The following is an 18,738-nucleotide window of genomic DNA, read 5'->3' as shown; positions in this document are numbered from 1 at the left end:
CTAACCAGTGAATAGCCACAGAGATTCCGCTCAGGATGGTCCCTATACCATCGTGGATGGCGATACATTCAGCATAAAGTGGGCAGCAGGGAAGAGGTCTCTTCTGGGGAAGGGACGGAGAGGCTGATGGGTGATGTTCCAGGCCCTCCTTGAGACAGATCCTTCAAGGAAACTTGGTTATTTAATGTTAGGTAGACCCACATTCTAAATCAAGAGCAGATCCACATCCCTAATTCCCGATTCTGAAATGCAAAAAGCTATGAAAAGGGAAAGGTTTCCCTAAGTCTAGAACAAATGTGGCTGGTGGAAAAATCTGACCAGAACTGATACGTACCTATGTATACTCTTCATTTATCTCACCCAAAGTGATTATTTTTACATGTTTCACTGCAGAAACATTAATACGCTCCATTACAAGTTGTCTGAGATGCCGCTGGGGATGCTGAGTAATATACCATTTATATCCCATATCGCCTAAAATTAAAAAACTTTTGCATTCCTGAAATACTTCTGTGAAGTTCAGATAAGAAATTGTGCATTTCTGCTAAAACCTATTTCAGAGCCTACTAACAGGAATGACTTCTAAATTACTACAATGTCAGTGGAGAGGAAAAAGTGAAGTTTAATTAAAAGCCCTTATGTGAGGAAGGGAAGATGGAGGGGACTTGTTACTGGGGGAAACTGGGGAGTCAACCTGTTATCTAGATTTCACTGGGTTTTCCAATTTTTTTATGCTATTGGTCCCATTTCCCAGGAGGAAATTCCCTGAGCTCTTGAATGTCTACCCCTACCCTGACTCCCACAACTCCCACCTATCACCCTGGCTTCAGCCATCCCTCTGAGTTCCCATTTCCCAGGAGGAAATTCTGAAAGTAAGGCTTTTAATTCAAAGGAATTCCGTGAACTTTTTTTTTTCACGAAACATGGAAAATTCCATAGGCAACAGGAATACTGTCTCATGTTCGCACAGTGAAGAAAGGTCAACCAAGAAAACTCTAACCAGAGCGTTGTCAAAGCTATTTTCCTACCCCTTTCTTACACAAAGTCCTTACGATTCAATTCTACATTCAATCTTGCAGTTAACCTCAGCAAACTCTATAGCAAGGAGGCGAATGTGTATGGATAGAATGCCATTGCCAGTCTACCGATGGCAGCAATCTGAAGTGTTATGTTGGAGAGATTCTAAAAACATGTCCAGGTTTGGTGGAAAAGGATACTATGATTGAGACCAATTTTTGCCATGGCTGTTAAAGCATGTAGCAGAGACATATGGGCAAAGTATTTGCCTTTTCTGCATCGGGGGAAGCTTAGATCTGCCCTCCTAGTGGCGAGATCCCTCTGGGGGAAATGCCAGATTTTATATTTTCAGAATATGTACTCAAGGGCAGGAGATAGAGTCTTTTGTTAATTCGTGTGCCGGCAGCATAAAGGGAAATCCTAGAAAATATCACATTGATTCATAAGTCCAGGAAAGATGTAATCCAAAAGACAGCATAGAAAGAAAAGGTAGAATTCAGCTTTAAATGGCCTTTTACATCAGTCTAAGAGTATCCATGAAGTTCAAAGTAGAGAGGTAATTTCAAACTGCCTGATTTGAAAAAAGAATGAGCAGGGACAGTGTGAAGTAAGGAAGAACAGGGATGACTTCTAAATGCTTCTTTTTTTGAAGCTGCTTTGAAAACAAACCATGTTTACAGAATCACCACATGACTTAAGTATCTAACCACGTAACTTAGAGAAATGCTTAGAAGTACCTTGCCAACAGAGAGAGGAAAAGAAGCCACCTTGCCCAAAATGCCTGGGGTTGTCCGGAGGGATATCTATTGGAGCCTGTCCTGCAAGAGAAAAGGCCATGCAGCATCAATGAAATAGGAAATAAGTCAAAGTGATAATAACACAGAGGCTTTGTCCTGAAAACAAAACCACCAGGTGACTCATACCTCCTAAGACCAGAGTTTCTTGATGCTCCTGGTGAGAAGAGAAGAGGATGCTGGGATTGACATCTTTCGTGCAGTAATGTTCCCATGGTGGGGTTAAGTCTATCACTTTGTCGTGGGGCTGTAGTTCTATATCTAGAGTCACCTGAAATAGCTGAGGATATTTTTCTGGTACATCACATGCATCCAATTCAGGTCTAAATAGCAATTTAAAAGAAGAAGATCAGTGAAAAACAATGGATCCAGCATGATATTCAGCACAGACACCATTGTAGGTTGACTCAGGTTAACCCTAAGACTCATTTCTAGGGAAAAATCAATCACTAACCAGATAAGGTACTTTACTCTTCTGGCCTCACTAGAGGAAACGGGAGAATAATAAGTACAACTAAAGAATTTGGATATTACTGCATATAAAAGCATGTTAGGAAGTAGGGCAATAAATCCAGCCAGTATGCCCAGGCAAGGCTAAATTAGTTGTTAACATAGTGAGATAGTCCCCAGCTGCCACCCTGAGCTCTTGAATGACTACCCTTACCCTGACTCCCACAACTCTCACCTATCACCCTGGCTTCAGCCATCCCTCTGAGTTCCCTAAACCACATTATAATAAAGCAACTAAGGTTCATTCTCTGGTACAGAAGGGTACCCTGCTTTAGTGCTATAGCCTGGCATCCTGTCTCAAGGGTCATTGCTCATATCATACCACTGATTAAACTGCCAACACTGTTGAACAACACAAAGGGATACACAGATGCAAAGGGCCACAGTATTGATACTTTGTTTCCTCTTTGTTCAGTCTTGTCCTCTCACATGGAATTTTAGACCTTTCTATTTGAAGTCTTTGATCCATTTGCACTCAAGACAAATTATACCCAACTGCAAGCTGTGAAATGCAACCAGGCTCTCTGTGTTGTTAAGCTACACTCAACAGTCCTGCAGCACAGGATTCCAGGGGTTGCTGCAGCACAGAGCAAAGGAACCTTGGGTATTTGGCTTCCAGCATTTCCCAGCTGCTTATATTGAAAAGGGATTTCGGTCCAAGTAGCACTCACTTGGTGAACTTTAAAACTGTGGTTTCCAGTGGTATGAATCCAGTATGAAACTGAAGCTGGAATATCTGGGTGTTGGTCACCTACAAATACACGAGAGAAGCACGTGACAATCAACCAGGGAAAGGGGACTAACTGCATCAAGAAATTATACTTTGGGGAGCCATGCACCCTCAACTGTTTCTACATTGGAGCTTCTGTTTATTATGAACACTAAGTGACCTTCCCATTTGGAAATGGCCCAGCGTCATTTCTAGCCTCTCATCTCCATGAACTCTGCTTTGGCAAGCCATTGCCTCTTCCACTAATGTCCCATGTTCTTGCATACTGCCATACTTTGGCTCATTCCATTCCTTCTCTCCAGGATGCCCCTGCTGCAACCTAATGAACTCATCCTTCAACGGCCACCTTGAAAGTTCATATCCTCTCTGTAGCCACCAATGACTAAAGCAGACCACTCCCATTATAGTATCTCATCCTACCTCTACTATGTGAGTGGATATTCGTACATGTGGTGAATTTGTCCTGCTAGGCTGAGCTCTCTGAGGGCAGAGACAGTCTTATTCTTGTCAATCCTATACCCCTAAGGCAATGGCTGGCACAGAGCATGCACTTGGCAAATATATGATGAATTAAAATACAATTACTTATAACATTATTCATAATATCCCAAAAGAGGCAACGACCAAAATGCCCATCAACTGATGAAGAGATTAATAAAAAGTGATATAGCCACAATGGAATATTATTTGGCCATACAAAGGAATGAAGTACAGATACGTGATACGACATGGATGAATTTCAGAAATATTATGCTAAGTGAAAGAAACCAGCCACAAAGAACCACATATTGTATGAGATTCCATTTATATGACTGTCCAAAAGAGGCAAACCCTTAGAGACAGGGAGTAGGTCAGTGGTTGCCCAGGGGATGGAAGAGGGGAGGGGCAATGGCCGATAATAGGTATAGGGTTCCTTTTGAGGATGATGATGTTCTGGAATGATATGGTGGTGCTGTATAACCTTTTGAAAATACTAAACATAACTGTATTGTACACATTGAAAGGGTGTATTTTATGTTATATGAATGTTATTCTAATAAAACATTGAAAAACTATAATTACTTAATCCTACATCCTTAATAGAAATATCTCCTCTCACACTGATCCAAATGGGACACTATACAAAAGGGCATAAGCTTCTAAAGCTCAAGGTTTGGTACAAGTTCCAGAGCTGTCAGTTTCTGGCAAAGTCATCATGCCAAGGCCTTTGGGCAAATCACATTCTCAGTCTCGTTCCCTATAAAATGAGGGAAACAGACATAAATCATCTTTAAAGGTTCTTTCTAATTCTAAAACCACAAGTCACTCAAGCCCAAAGTAATACAGAGAATATACTCTAAAATCCTCCTCATATTAAGGGATGCCCGGCTGGCTCAGTCAGTAGAGCATGGAACTCTGTTGTTTTTAACTTTTATTTATGTATTTTGAGAGAGACTGAGTGTGAGCAGGGGAGAGGCAAAGAGAGAGGGAGACAGAGAATCCCAATCAGGATTGATGCTGTCAGCGCAGAGCCTATCGCAGGGCTCCATCTCATGAACCAAAATCAGGAGTCAGATGCTTAACTGACTGAGCCACCCAGGTGCTTCGAGCATGTAACTCTTGGTCTTGAGGTCATGAGCTCAAACTCCATGCTGGGTTTATGAGCTTATTTTTAAAATAAAATAAATAAAATAAAATAAAATACCCTATTGAAGGCTCAGAAGAGTTTATGCCATGATTCTTCCTGAAACCATACCTTAGCCTGTAGTCGGCTCCCAATGGTTGACCTCAAGTGATACATGGAAACAACCACATCTCCTTGCACAGTGATGCTCAAGGGAATAAAGATTTTTCCATCTTGGACACGGTATTCTCTACAAACAGAGACAAAAATATACATTGAAAGAGTCCAATCTTGTATGATCACATAGGTATAGTCCTCTGTGGCTCAAGCCAAAGGACCTATTGCCCAAGACTGGGCCCAAGAACCATTTCCTATCTTAAGCAGAGTCAGGAGCACAGCCATGGGTGCAAACTGGTTCTGCCATAGGATGGTGTTGGTCTAATGGTAGACCCCCTCCCCTGTCCCATCTGGACTTCAGATAAATTGACTGCCCATCCCTACTCTGCAGATCTCATAATCCTCAAATACACTTAGCCCTGATATACTTGTTGTTTCCTAACTTTAAATTAATAGTAAAAGCAGAGACAGAGGGAACAAAAATGTCCAACCAAGATCAGTATAGAAACTGCAAAGCCATGCTCTGTGAGGGTCTTAGATACCAATTCCCAAATTCAACCTATTCCAAACTAACTTCATTTTATGTCACCATCTACTCCCTTCTCTCCATACCCCCTACCACCTCCTACTGGCACCTGCTTTTTATTCTGGATTCTGTAACTTCTTTCATTATATCACCATCTGCCTAGTTGCTCACCTAGAAACTAAGCATGTAGGTCCTCTGTCCCCACCACTGTCTTAACCCTCATAATTCATGTTAGTCCCTTAGCTTATATTTCCATTTGAAAGGGAGCCATAGCATCCCTTGGTTTACTTATGCTTTTCTAGGATTGAACCTACATAGAACTTTTTTTTTTTTAATATCAGCCTTTTCACAATGATGTATTCCTCACAGGAAGAATATAATTCAACCTAGATAAGAAATGAGCAATTCCTAAGAAGAAGTGAAGAAAAGTATCATGACCTACTTCATTCGTTCAAAATCTGCACAGGTCGTATATATTTTGGTTTCTCCAATCAGTACATCACAGTAAGGACGACATCCATTTCTCTGTTTGTTAAAAAAAGGGACTGGACTGACAGTGATGGACTTAATCGTGAGAGGCTTGAAGTGAGGGCGGTAGGGCTTGTCTGCTAGGAGGTCACACATATAGCCCAGGTATCTGAAACAGAAGATTGACATTCTGTGGGTCAGACCAAAGAAGCAATCAATCTTGGCTATGAAGTCTATTCTTGTAAATTACTAACTTACAATAACAATTTACTGTGTTAAATTCTTAAACGTTAACTACCAAAAGAGAATGCAACCAACAATTTATGAAAGCTTTTATCTAGTGACATGACTGTATTTCCCACCCCCCCCAAAGAACTGGTAAAGGGGTAATTTATTAAATGAAAAAGGCTTATGGGAGCTTTATACTAACTTCACATTGGCATATCTGTTCCTATTTGATCTGCCAGGTTAAGTTTATCAGCTAAAAGCCGGCTTTGGAAAAATTTTAGAATTTATCATCAGAAGCATTTTTAACTCAAAAAAAGTAAGAAGGGGAAATTATATAAGAGAAAAGAAGGGGTGCCTGGGTGACTCAGTCAGTTAAGCGTCTGACTCTTGATTTTGGTTCAGGTCATGATCTCGTGGTTCTTGGGATCAAGCCCCACGTTGGGCTCTGTGCTGATAGCACAGAGCCTGCTTGGGATTCTCTCTCTCCCTCTTTCTCTGTCCATCCCCCACTCACACTTTCTCTCAAAATAAATAAACATTTTTTAAATAAATAAATAAGAAAAAAGAAGAAACTGCAAGTAACGGAAGTATAATAAGTCAATTACCTAAAAAGGGTTTCCCTTTTCTTAAGTGCACAATACCAGCTAGAAATTGTGCCTACCCTGCATCTAGCTTACTTTACCTCCTGTGGGACGGCGACAGTCCGATTCCGGGTCGCTTTGCATATAACAATCGAACGGCTGGGCCAGGAGTAGAGTAGAGATTACAGAAAATGAACATAGCACCAACCAGAATTGACGATGCTGCCCGTCCATCCTGCCAAGGAAGATACATAAACCTGTCACAAACGTGGCCCAGTCAGCCACTCACCACAGAGAATGGCTGTACTTGCAGTTAAAAGAGGGAAGAGAGAATGAGGAGAATTCTTCTTAACAGAATGATTTTCAGTTCAAAATTATTCACCCGAGGGTGCCTGGGTGGCTCAGTCACTTAGGTGTCGACTCCTGGTTTCAGCTCAGGTCATGATCTCACAGTTCGTGGGATCAAGCCCTGCACTGGGCTCTGCACTGACAACACAGAGCCTCCTTGGGATTCTCTCTCTCTCTCCCTCACTCTCTCTCAAAATAAATAAATAAACTTAAAGTAAAATGTGTTCACTTGAAAACCAAACTCTGTCCCAAGCACTTCAAATCACAAAGCAGGAAGGAAGGCTTATTCTTAGGGTAAAACTGACTCTCTACTAACCTAAGAAACCAAGCAACATAAATTTGATCTGCATATATTTATGGGAAAATAGTCTAATCTTCAAAGTAACTTTGGACTCATAGGATCAGAACTAGTAGTTGAGGTCTCTTGGTTGCAAGCTGGAGGTAGAGTTCACAGATTAGGCAAATACTGCTCTTTGGAATATGCTATGTATATATTTTACCCAAAGTATGTTTCTAGATTGATACAAAATAAAGAAGCTTCACATGATTCAACCACATTCAGTGGAGAAATACATGTAACATTCCTAACAGATGGTGGCCCAGGCTCTTCTAGAACACTCTGAGTGACAGGAGGCTTGTTGCTACTTGAAGAAACCAAGCCCAGCCCAGCTTACAAAGTTCTTCTTTATCCTGAATATGTTGAGTTGAAGTCTATTCCACTCAATGATACTTGTTTTTTCTTCTGTCAGGAAGGAGTAAACCTACTTCTTTCTTCCTGGGGTAGTCTTTCACATATCTGAAATACCCTCCCCTTCCACCAACTCTTTCATTTTACAGATTAAAGGCACACCCAATCTGTGACGGTTAATTTTATGTGTCAACTTGACTGGGCTGAGCGATGCTCAGACAGTTGGTAAAACGTTACTTCTAGAATTGTCTATGAGAGTATTTCGAAAAGAGATCAGCATTCAGGGTGCCTGGGTGGCTCAATCAGTTAAGTGTCTGACTTCGGCTCGGATCATGATCTTGAAGTTTGTGGGTTCGAGCCCCACACAAGCTCTGTGCTGGCAGTGTGGAGCCTCCGTGGGATTCTCTCTCTCTGCCCCTCCCCTGCTCATTCTCACTCTCTCACTCAAAAATAAAATAAACATTAAAAAAAATTTTTAAGAGATCAGCGTTTGACTCTGAGTTAAAAAATTGTACTCTCACCAATGTGCATGGGCATCACCTAATCTGTTGAGGGTCTGAATAGAACCAAAAGCAGAGAAAGGGTGGATTTTCTATCTTCTTGAACTGAGATGTCTACCTTCTTCCCTGGGACATCAGAGCCCCTGTTCTCAGGCTTTGGACTCAGACTGAATTACATCACCAGCTTTTCTGGTTCTCTAGTTTGCAGACAGCAAACAAATTGTGGGACTTCTCAGCTTCTGTAACTGTGTGAACCAATTCCTATAATAAATGCATTATATATTGGTTCTGTTTCTCTAAAGGACCCCAACTAATATATAATTTCTTTGATTCTTCCTCACTTGATATTCCATTTTAAGAAACATCATTTGGTGAAGTTTCTCTGAACAGACCCATTTTAAAACAACAACCTTAAATGTGCTACCCAGATGTGAAATGTAAAATATGAGGTGCACTCCAACCAACTAGAGAGGAAATACCATCTCCTTTATTCTGGACACTATGCTTTTACTAACATAATCCTAGGCCAAACTAGTTTATATGCAGGCTAAGTCACACCCTAAGCTCTTATTGATTTTCCTATCTACTAAAACCCCTAGTTCTTTTTCAAATGATGTGTTAAGCTAAGAGACAAATATATTTAATCTTTTACAACAAGATTCAGGACTTCACATTTATCCTGTGTTTAATTTCACATTCTTAGTTTCCGTTAAACAACCAACCTGCAAAGGCTTTTAAAATCCAGATTCATTATATGACCCTCCCATTTCTGAGAAATACTGGAAGTTTGATCTTCACATCCTCATCACTGCTTTTAATTAAAAGGGCAACCAAACGCAACCTTCTCCTGGGAAGATGCTGATCCATTAATCACCTACCTTTGGAAGCAAGTACTGAGCCACAATCCAACTAGATGTATAGTAACCTAGCCCAAATTTCTCTATCTTGATTATAGGAAATTGGGAAATACCTTGCAGGAATACAATAAGCTATCCCTACTAGTCTATTGGTCTTGTAAAAGTTCAGCTGTTTTGATATGCACATTCATAATGAACCAATGAAGACTCCTTTTTCCTAAGAGTTTAAAATCATCTGTGCAAAGATTTATATTAGACTTTTGCCTTAAAGTGCCATCAGGTTCACCAGCCTGTAACTTTCCAGGATAAACCTCCTCCGTATTTTGGAAAAACTCTCCTGTCTTTGTTTGCCTGGCACCTCTTCTTCCTGTTTCCTCATATTACATAAGGAATCCATGATTGCTTTTCCAAGTGCTCTCAGCATTCTGAGACATAATTTAAGTCTAGAGAGTGGATTATTTTTAAAGTACTGTGAGGCTCCTTTACTATCTCACTACCTATCAGCTCTGTCTTAATGATCATTGTTACTACTGTCCTAGCCTGACATTTGCTCCCCTGACAAAGAAAACAGAATAAAAGAGTTAAGATTATATCATGTGCCTCAAGCATTTGTTATTGTCCTTATTTCAAGGACAGGTTTTTCCTTTTTTTTTAAGACATTTTTCTTAATCTTAATTCTTTTAGATTTAGCCTTCCTGATACTCTTAACTGATTCATGGTTCTTGGATGTGTCCCCCTCCTTTTATCTACCATGCAAATCTTTTCAACAGTTTAATTAGTTTTTATTAAAAGATGAGTATATGCTTATTATTTTTAATAAAACAGAAATATATATGACAAAAGTAAAAGCTCCCATTTCCAGCTTCAATTCCATGTCCCAAAGACTTGGTGCAGATGTCTGACTCATGCGTACCCTTTTTCAGTGAGCTAGAGAGCAGCAATGGTGTCATAATCCTTTGCTTCTTTTTCTTCTTCATTGGCTTTTTATTCTTCAAGATTGTATCATAAGAACTGGAAGCCTCTTCTCTCTCTTGAGCCATCTTCCCTTACAAAGCTGTCAGACTTTGGCTCTCTGAACTTTTAGAAATTTCTTGCGTGAAGAGAAAATCACCAAAGTGCCTAAAGCTGCTTAGTCCCTGAAAGGAATCTGTTCTGTTGCACAATCTGTTGTGCCTCCGACAGGAAAACCCTTTGGCCGTTTGCGGACACGAAATTTTTCCTTTGTTGCCAAGAGTTTGGGGATGTGAGATGAAAAGAAGAAAATATGTTCTTTCACTTTCCTCCTCTTTTAGCCAACTGGCTCTCAAGAAGGAGGGAGAAGATCATCAAGTAATCACATAGCAAAAAAAAAAAAAAAAAAAACCACCCTGAAGTTTACAGAAGAATGAGTAGGGGCACCTGGGTGGCTCAGTTGGTTAAGCGTCTGACTTCCGCTCAGGTCATGATCTTGTGATCTGTGTGTTCGAGCCCCGCATCGGGCTCTGTGCTGATGACTCAGACCCTGGAGCCTGTTTCAGATCCTGTGTCTCCCTCTCTCTATGACCCTCCCCCATTCACATTCTGTCTCTCTCTGTCTCAAAAATAAATAAATGTTTAAAAAAAACCCTTTTTTTAAAATAAAAAAAAAAGAACGAGTAATTCCACTATTTATGCTCAGATTCCACTTGTGTGTTCACTTGATCATGTATTCAATCATTTATTCAAGCCTCTCAGACCTGGGGTGCAAAGGTAAAGGAGACACAGTTCTTGCCTGTGAGATGCTCACAGTCTAGTAGGAAAACAGGCACACCACCAGATCATGATGATGCAGTATATTAGATGCCACAGAAGACATTCAGATATACAATGGGAATGTCCATACAGTGAAAATACTCAAGAGTCAGAAAGAGTTTTACCAGATGTTGACTTTTAAACAATAGGTAAGAGGCCACCAGAGAAGAGTTGGGGGAAGGGACTCTAAGAAGTCAGTGGTCGGAAAATTCATCAGTCCCACTAGAAATTGCTGTAAAATACAATCTATGTGACTACTTACAAAGGCATAGGGGTCTTCTTAACTTCATTTTCACTCAAAAACAAAAAGATAAATATTCCAATGTGTTTATCAATTTCATTCACACAGAACTCAATGGTATTTTTGCCTGTGTACCCACAGTCCTCGTTTCTACCTCTTTTATAATACTTAGCACATTGTAGAGGCCCTGTATTACGTGTATGTATCTGCCTCTCTCACTATTACTCAAGCTTTAAGGCAAGAAGAATAAATTCTTCCCTCATTTTTATATCCTTCACATCCCCTAATTCCTAAGTAGGGATTCAAAAAGCTTATTCAGCTTAAATGTTACCTGTTCACCAGCCTCTATAGAGCCAGCTGTATTTGGCCAAACCAAACCCAACTACCACAAATGACAACAACAAAGGTTACTCACCAAGCAGTGGACAACACAGACGTTTTTGGGATTCTGTAGTAGCCAATTATACATATTCCGACACACAGCAAAAAGGTTGTGCAGACTGGGGGCCTGCCTAATGGGCCAACTGCATTCTGAGACCTAAGGGAACAGAGCAAAAGGAAATTAATTCCCCAAGTGACTCCTCTCCATACGCAGCTATCACACTAAACAACTTCTGGAATATGATACCACATTCTCTTTTAATATAGCCAGGAAGAGGTGTGAACAGGGTTCAAACACATAAAGAAGAGTTGTTTAATATAGCAATTTCTTAGTTAAAAGATTCCATTCCAGTAAAGGTATAAAAACAAATTTTGAGGTATATTTTAAATTAAAGATAGACCATTTAAACTACATATTTGGATTTTTTTTTAATCCTGTAGGGTTACAATGCATTTAACTTCTATTAAGAATACAATGTTTTGACCTGCCTATTGGATACTTAATTATAGTATTATCTTATAAATCCTGCACTATCCCTAATTTTATTCCAGCTCTCATGAGAACATGAAAAGAGCTGCAGAGTGAGCCAAACTACACTTGCTCAGAGCTCTTATTTCTTTCTGTCTTACTGAAGGAATCCACAACACCATGGGGCAACCTTCAGTATTTTCACTCATCTAACACACGTGTTCATTTAACCCATTACAGAGCATCGGCAATGTTCCTGGAATTCTGTTTGGCTCTGAGCAGTATCACAATCGTACAAGACTGGTATCAACATGATGTCCATTCTGCAGATGAGAAAACAGACTCTCAGAGTCTGTCTTGTCTAGAGTCATGCTGCCAGTCAGGACCAGGAGAGCAACCCAGGTCCTCTGAGTATAAATCATTGCGGGACAAGCCTATACTGGTAGAGATTATCATTTGCCTCAAAATACTAGGTATGAGTCCCAAATGATTAGATATTTACTAATTTAGATAATAAAAAATGAGAAGTTTAGACTTGGACAAACTCTGTGACCTCTTTTAACCTTTTTTTTTTTTTTTCAAAAATGTGGTGAGTGGCACCTACCTATCCGCCTCATAGGGTGTGGTTAGTACATGAGGATGTATTTCAAGGGCTCAGCCCAGTACCTGACATGCACAAAGTGATTAAGGAATATTAGCTATTAACATCAGTATCGAATCCGGTAACTGCCAGTACAAAGCCCTGAGTTCAGATAAAGCCAGCTATGTTTGAATAAAATGAATAAAATCCCATATGGCAAAAAAGCAGACTGAAGGGCCAGATCATTCAAGGTCCTGTTAGCAGCTGGGAGAATATTTTTTTTTTAATTTTTTTTTTTAACGTTTATTTATTTTTGAGACAGAGAGAGACAGAGCATGAATGGGGGAGGGTCAGAGAAAGGGAGACACAGAATCTGAAACAGGCTCCAGGCTCTGAGCTGTCAGCACAGAGCCCGATGCGGGGCTCAAACTCACGGACTGCGAGATCATGACCTGAGCTGAAGTCGGCCGCTTAACCGACTGAGCCACCCAGGCGCCCCTAGCTGGGAGAATATTTAAGAAGGAGTGACTCTCATCTGTATTTTCCAAAGACCTCTTAAGCCAGTGCGGAGAATGGATGCGGATGACATGAGAGTAGCCAGGGGGAGCAGTCAGGAGGCTGCTGAGGAGCCCAAGTCAGGAATGATGGCGGCTTAGGCTGGTTGCTAATGTAGGGAATTCTGAAAAAAGACTAGATTTTATATGGATGGTGTCATCAGAAAGTACTCTGCAACACTACTGGCCTAAACAACAACAACAACAACAACAACAACGAATATCTCAAATCCCTAATGTTTAACAGTGGGCAAAGGGAGGCAGGAGCAATCTATTGGTTCACCCTTTTCTGGTAACCAGATACTCGCTATCAAGTGTCTCTCTCTGGGGATGCCAAGAAGGCCCATTTTTTTGGTTAATTTGTACCTTTTTCTACAAGATGATTGTAGGGTAATGGCAGGGGTGCTTCCAGGTACTCACTTACCTATACCTTTAGCAATGACAGGTATGGTTTATTAAACAAAGTAGTTGAAATGCTTGACACAGCTACTAAACAATCTAGGGTGACCCACTACTGGGCCTCTGCCAGTTTAAACTCCAGAACAGCTTGCCCCTTCTACCCAACATGAATTAAGACTGTTTCTGGCCCATTCTTTACCACCAAATGGATTCCCTGCTGCTGTGTTCTCAAGGAACAGAAATGATATATTGGTTTAAAAAAAAAAAAAAAAAGAAGAGTTGGTAAGATAAATTCTGCCATCAGGGAAATAACAAAATGTACACTTGTACAAGCTGCTTCTTGTCTGCAATGCTTTTCTTCCCTTAGTAAATTCATATTCATCCTTTAAAACCCAAGTTCAAGTGCTCTTTTGTTACTGACAGTTTCTCTAACACCCAGAGGCAGAAATTAGTTACCTTACTTCTTCGTACCCATGCCCTTGTCCATTTTCATCTATTACAGCTTTTATCAGTAGAGCACCATGGTTAAACCCACAGGCCGGGTTTTCAACTTTGCTTTACCACTTATGATCTGATTAACTGTAGTCAAGTTTCTGATCTCTTGGAGCCCCAGTCTCTTGTGTGTAAAGTGAAAATGGGCATTACAAGAGTAATGAGAATTAAGTAGAGCAACATAAGCGCAGTAAATGCCAGCGTATTGTCAAACTGTATTCAAATTAATTGTTTACCTCTGTCGCCCCCTCTAGACATTAGGCCTCACCAGAAGAGACACCATAACTTACTCGTTTTGTAACTGCAGAGTTGTTGTGTTAGTTGAATGGAAGATGCTCAGTATTTGCTGAGTGAACGAATGATTGAAAGAACAAAGGAATGAACCCCATTTGGCAATCGCTTCTCATACTAAGATTTGTCTACAAGTACAATATCTCAAGGAAGGGGCAGATGAATCAAATTAGCTGTTGTTGTAAGCTGGAATCATGGAAAAGTATGAAACAATTGCTTTTCCAGACAGTATTTTTAAACCTTTTAGAAACTGTATGTCAACCATACAAACACTAAATGTCAATATCTGTAATAAGTCTCAGCTAAAAGTTGGCTAAATTGTTCTCAGCACAAAAGGCTAAAAGCTCCAGAATCATTAAATCAATCAAGTAAATAATATTAATTTAAAGTACTCCATAATTACATATTTACTTGATCTATAATTATACACCATTAAGCAAACATACAATTAGAATTTTTTAAAAACATGTACTCTGTCTAAAAGGGAAAAAAACACTAAAGCATAAACAAAACCAAAAAAAAATTTTAAGGAATTCAATCACTGTAAGCTATTTTTGTGTCTCCCTGGGGTTCACAGGTTCAGGCAATAAGCAGCACAATCCTTGGGCATGTGACACTTCATGATGCCATCTCCAGTCTCTCTAAACACCTCCCAGAGCTGCCAAGCATCAGAAAATGCCATACGGATTACAGGCTGCCATGATACCACCCAGCTGGGAAAGAAGCCAAAACAGCACCACAGCCGGATGCCATTTGATTTTTCTCTCTCCATTGCCACAAGAATGGGCTCATCGATGGCAGAAGCATCCCACCTGCCAAGCACAAGAGCAAAAGGTACTACAGAGAATCAGACTCAAGAGCCATACCACATTTTAAGAATCTACACCATTTTTGGAAAACAGGGGGATTTTAGTCAATCATTTACTGTGGCATTTTAGTATTACTAACATCAATCATAACTACCACTTACCGAATGCTTACTATAGGGTAGACACTGCTATCAAGTTTATTCATTATGGCAAAACTACAGAAAAGAATTTCTAAGTATTTGCAAGGTAGGTATTCGTATTGTCATCCCCATTTCATACAGGAGAAAATGGTATCTCGGGTGAAGTGAAGAGATTTAACCAGGAAGAGGAACAGCTGAGATGTGAACCTAGGGTAATTTTTAAAGCTTAAAATTGTCATCTCAATAAAAATTACTGATAAGACTCATGTACTTTCTATTATATCACACTGTCTGATGGTGATTATTAACTGCAATTCCACCTCACATTTGTGGGTGGTTATGGCTTCCAGTGATGGCCATATTTTCAGTTTCCTTAAAACTGAAGCATGGTGGCAGAGGGAGAGATGAAGTATAACCTGTAAAGTCACCTCTCACCAACCAGCACACCACAGCAGAAACAACTGGGAGCTCTGGTGACCTCTGGTGAGCTCTGGAAGGAAAAGGAAAGCAAACAAACAAAAGATGGACCTTTAAATAAGTTCAAATTGATAGCATATTTCCCAAAAATCAATTTGTTCTCAAAAGGGAAGAAATCCTGTAAGATTATGTAGTTTAGAAACAATCAAAATGAAGGAAAAGTCTAAAGGAATCAACTGGGTTTATTTTTTTATGCTATTAACAGGGCTCCTTCAGCATCCTTTTCTTCCTGGTTGAGAGGAGGAGGAAGGACATTCCAAGTGGTGCTGGAGTGCGATCAGAACGTAAGAACTTTAGGACCAGGCAACATGCAGTGGCCATTCACCTGGTTTTCTACTTCTTACCAACAGCAATACCAAGAAATGTATAAAGCAGTGGTTCCTGATATTCTGAGCAGAGCTCAAAACCTGTGCAGAAAGTGAAGCAGTTTACATGCACCTACAGAGTGGATGGGTACAGTGTTTATTTGGGAGATGATGGAAAAGGTTTGGGTATAGACAGTGGTGATGGTTACACAACATTGTGAATGTATTCAATGTCATTGAACTGTACTCTTATAGGTTGTCAAAATGGTTAAGTTTGTGTCATGTATAGTTTACCATCAAAAAAAAAGTGGGGTGCTAGAAGAAATGGTTAAACTCTCTGAAGCCCATCCATGGATCTAAATACACAGGTGGACCCATATTTCTTTAACTCAGATCAAGAATACCTGTTTTAGATAATGCATCTCATTGGTCTCCAGGACTTTACTGTCAACATTGGTAATTTTTATTTCCTCAAGGTGGAAACTGGCTAAGAAGACTAAAAAAACAAACAAACAAAAAACTAATGTCCAATACCTCTTGTGCAGTTCTGAGTAGGCACTCTAGCACGCTGCTTTGAAAGCAGGGCAATCTGGCATATATTGAGTTGGGGTCTCTGCTAAAAATGGAGACTAAATATGAATCCTATTCTAACATTCCGTTACACATGCAAATCCTAAGAAAGCTGCTATTTGATTATTTCATCCAATTCCTGTCAAACCATGTGGCTTCTAAGCATAAAAGCTAATCAAAATATAGAATGACTCCCCTCAGCAAAGTGAAATCTTCATGGAAACAGCCTATCTCTGCCACCACCACCGTATTCCCAAACACATATCACACAATAAAATGTAAAGTGACTTAGTTCAGGGTTCAAGACACAGGGATATAGACAGAGCTGGACTCCTGTGAGTCTACAAATAAAACCAGTCTCATGTTTGGTCTTTTCCAACACTGGTATTTATGGAAGAGTCTGCCACCTACATTAATTTTTTAAATTTTTTAAAAAAGATTTAAGTAATCTCTACATCCAACGTGGGCCTTGAACTTACAACCCTGAGATCAAGAGGTGTATCTTCTACTGATTGAGCCAGCCAGGCACCCCATGCCATCTACATTTATTAAAATAAGATTTGGAAAACTTCCAAACTCTTTCTATGAAGCCAGCATTATCTTGATTCCAAAGCCAGACAGAGACCCCACTAAAAAGGAGAACTATAGACCAATTTCCCTGATGAACATGGATGCAAAAATCCTCAACAAGATATAAGCCAACCGGCTCCAACAATACATTGAAAACATTATTCACCATGACCAAGTGGGATTTATACCTGGGATGCAGGGCTGGTTCAGTATCCGCAAAACAATTAATGTGATTCATCACATCAATAAAAGAAAGGACAAGAACCATATCATCCTCTCAATAGATGCAGAGAAAGTATTTGACAAAATACAGCATGCTTTCTTGATAAAAACTCTCAAGAAAGTAGGGATAGAAGGAGCATACCTCAGGATCATAAAAGCCATATATGAACGACCCAATGCTAATATCATCCTCAATGGGGAAAAACTGAGAGCTTTCCCCCTAAGGTTAGGAACAAGACAGGGATGTCCATTCTTGCCACTGTTATTCAACATAGTATTGGAAGTCTTAGCCTCTGCAATCAGACAACACAAAGAAATAAAAGGCATCCATATTGGCGAGGAGGAGATCAAACTTTCACTCTTCACAGATGACATGATACTCTATATGGAAAACCCAAAAGATTCCACCAAAAAAATGCTAGAACTGATTCATGAATTCAGCAAAGTTGGAGGATAAAAAATCAACGCACAGAAATTGGTTGCATTCCTATACACCGACAATGAAGCAACAGAAAGAGAAATCAAGGAATCGATCCCATTTACAGTTGCACCAAAAACCATAAAATACCTAGGAAGAAATCTAACCAAAGAGGTGAAAAGTCTATACACTGAAAACTATAGAAAGCTTATGAAAGAAATTGAAGAAGACACAAAAAAATGGAAAAAGATTCCATGATCCTGGATAGGAAGAACAAATATTGTTAAAATGTCAATACTACCCAAAGCAATCTACATATTCAATGCAATCCCTATCAAAATAACACCAGCATTCTTCACAGAGCTAAAACAAATAATCCTAAAATTTGTATGGAACCAGAAAAGACCTCGTATAGCCAAAGCAATCTTGAAAAAGAAAACCTAAGCAGGAAGCATCACAATCCCAGACTTCAAGCTATACTACACAGCTGTAATCATCAAGACAGTATGGTACTGGCACAAAAACAGACACTCAGATCAATGGAACAGAACAGAAAACCCAGAAATGGACCCACAAAAGTATGGCTGACTAATCTTTGACAAAGCAGGAAAGAATATCCAATGCAATAAAGACAGTCTCTTCAGCAAGTGATGCTGGGAAAACTGGACAGCGACATGCGGAACAATGAACCTGGACCACTTTCTTACACCATACACAAAAACAAACTCAAAACAGATGAAAGACCTCAATGTAAGACAGGAAGCCATCAAAATCCTTGAGGAGAAAGCAGGCAACAACCTCTTTGATCTTGGCCGCAGCAACTTCTTACTCAACACGTCTCTGAAGGCAAGGGAAACAAAAGCAAAAATGAACTATGGGGACCTCATCAAAATAAAAAGCTTCTACACAGCGAAGGAAACAATCAGCAAAACTAAAAGGCAACCGACAGAATGGGAGAAGATATTTGCAAATGACGTATCAGATAAAGGGTTAGTATCCAAAATCTATAGAGCTTATCAAACTCAACACCCAAAAAAACAAATAATCCAGTGAAGAAATGGGCAAAAGACATGAATAGACACT

At 39.8% G+C, this 18,738-nt stretch overlaps 1 protein-coding gene across 4 annotated transcripts in view; it reads right to left on the bottom strand.

Annotated features, from left to right (window-relative positions):
• DNAJC6 (DnaJ heat shock protein family (Hsp40) member C6) overlaps positions 1-18,738 on the bottom strand; it is a 150,864-nt gene that overhangs the window by 23,444 nt on the left and 108,682 nt on the right. For all 4 annotated transcript variants that reach the window (XM_045477706.1, XM_045477707.1, XM_045477705.1 and 1 more), the window contains exons 5-11: positions 11,394-11,516; positions 6,676-6,809; positions 5,740-5,934; positions 4,787-4,904; positions 2,993-3,072; positions 1,941-2,134; positions 1,755-1,835 (exon numbers count right to left, since the gene is read on the bottom strand). In XM_045477706.1, coding sequence (XP_045333662.1) covers positions 1,755-1,835; positions 1,941-2,134; positions 2,993-3,072; positions 4,787-4,904; positions 5,740-5,934; positions 6,676-6,809; positions 11,394-11,516 — 925 coding nt within the window. The remainder of the gene's footprint in view (positions 1-1,754; positions 1,836-1,940; positions 2,135-2,992; positions 3,073-4,786; positions 4,905-5,739; positions 5,935-6,675; positions 6,810-11,393; positions 11,517-18,738) is intronic.

This window comes from Leopardus geoffroyi, chromosome C1 (assembly GCF_018350155.1).
Source record: "Leopardus geoffroyi isolate Oge1 chromosome C1, O.geoffroyi_Oge1_pat1.0, whole genome shotgun sequence".
In the NCBI taxonomy this organism is placed as follows: domain Eukaryota; kingdom Metazoa; phylum Chordata; class Mammalia; order Carnivora; family Felidae; genus Leopardus; species Leopardus geoffroyi.
Note: the sequence above shows the minus strand (reverse complement) of the source record. Positions and strands in the feature narration are given on the sequence as shown.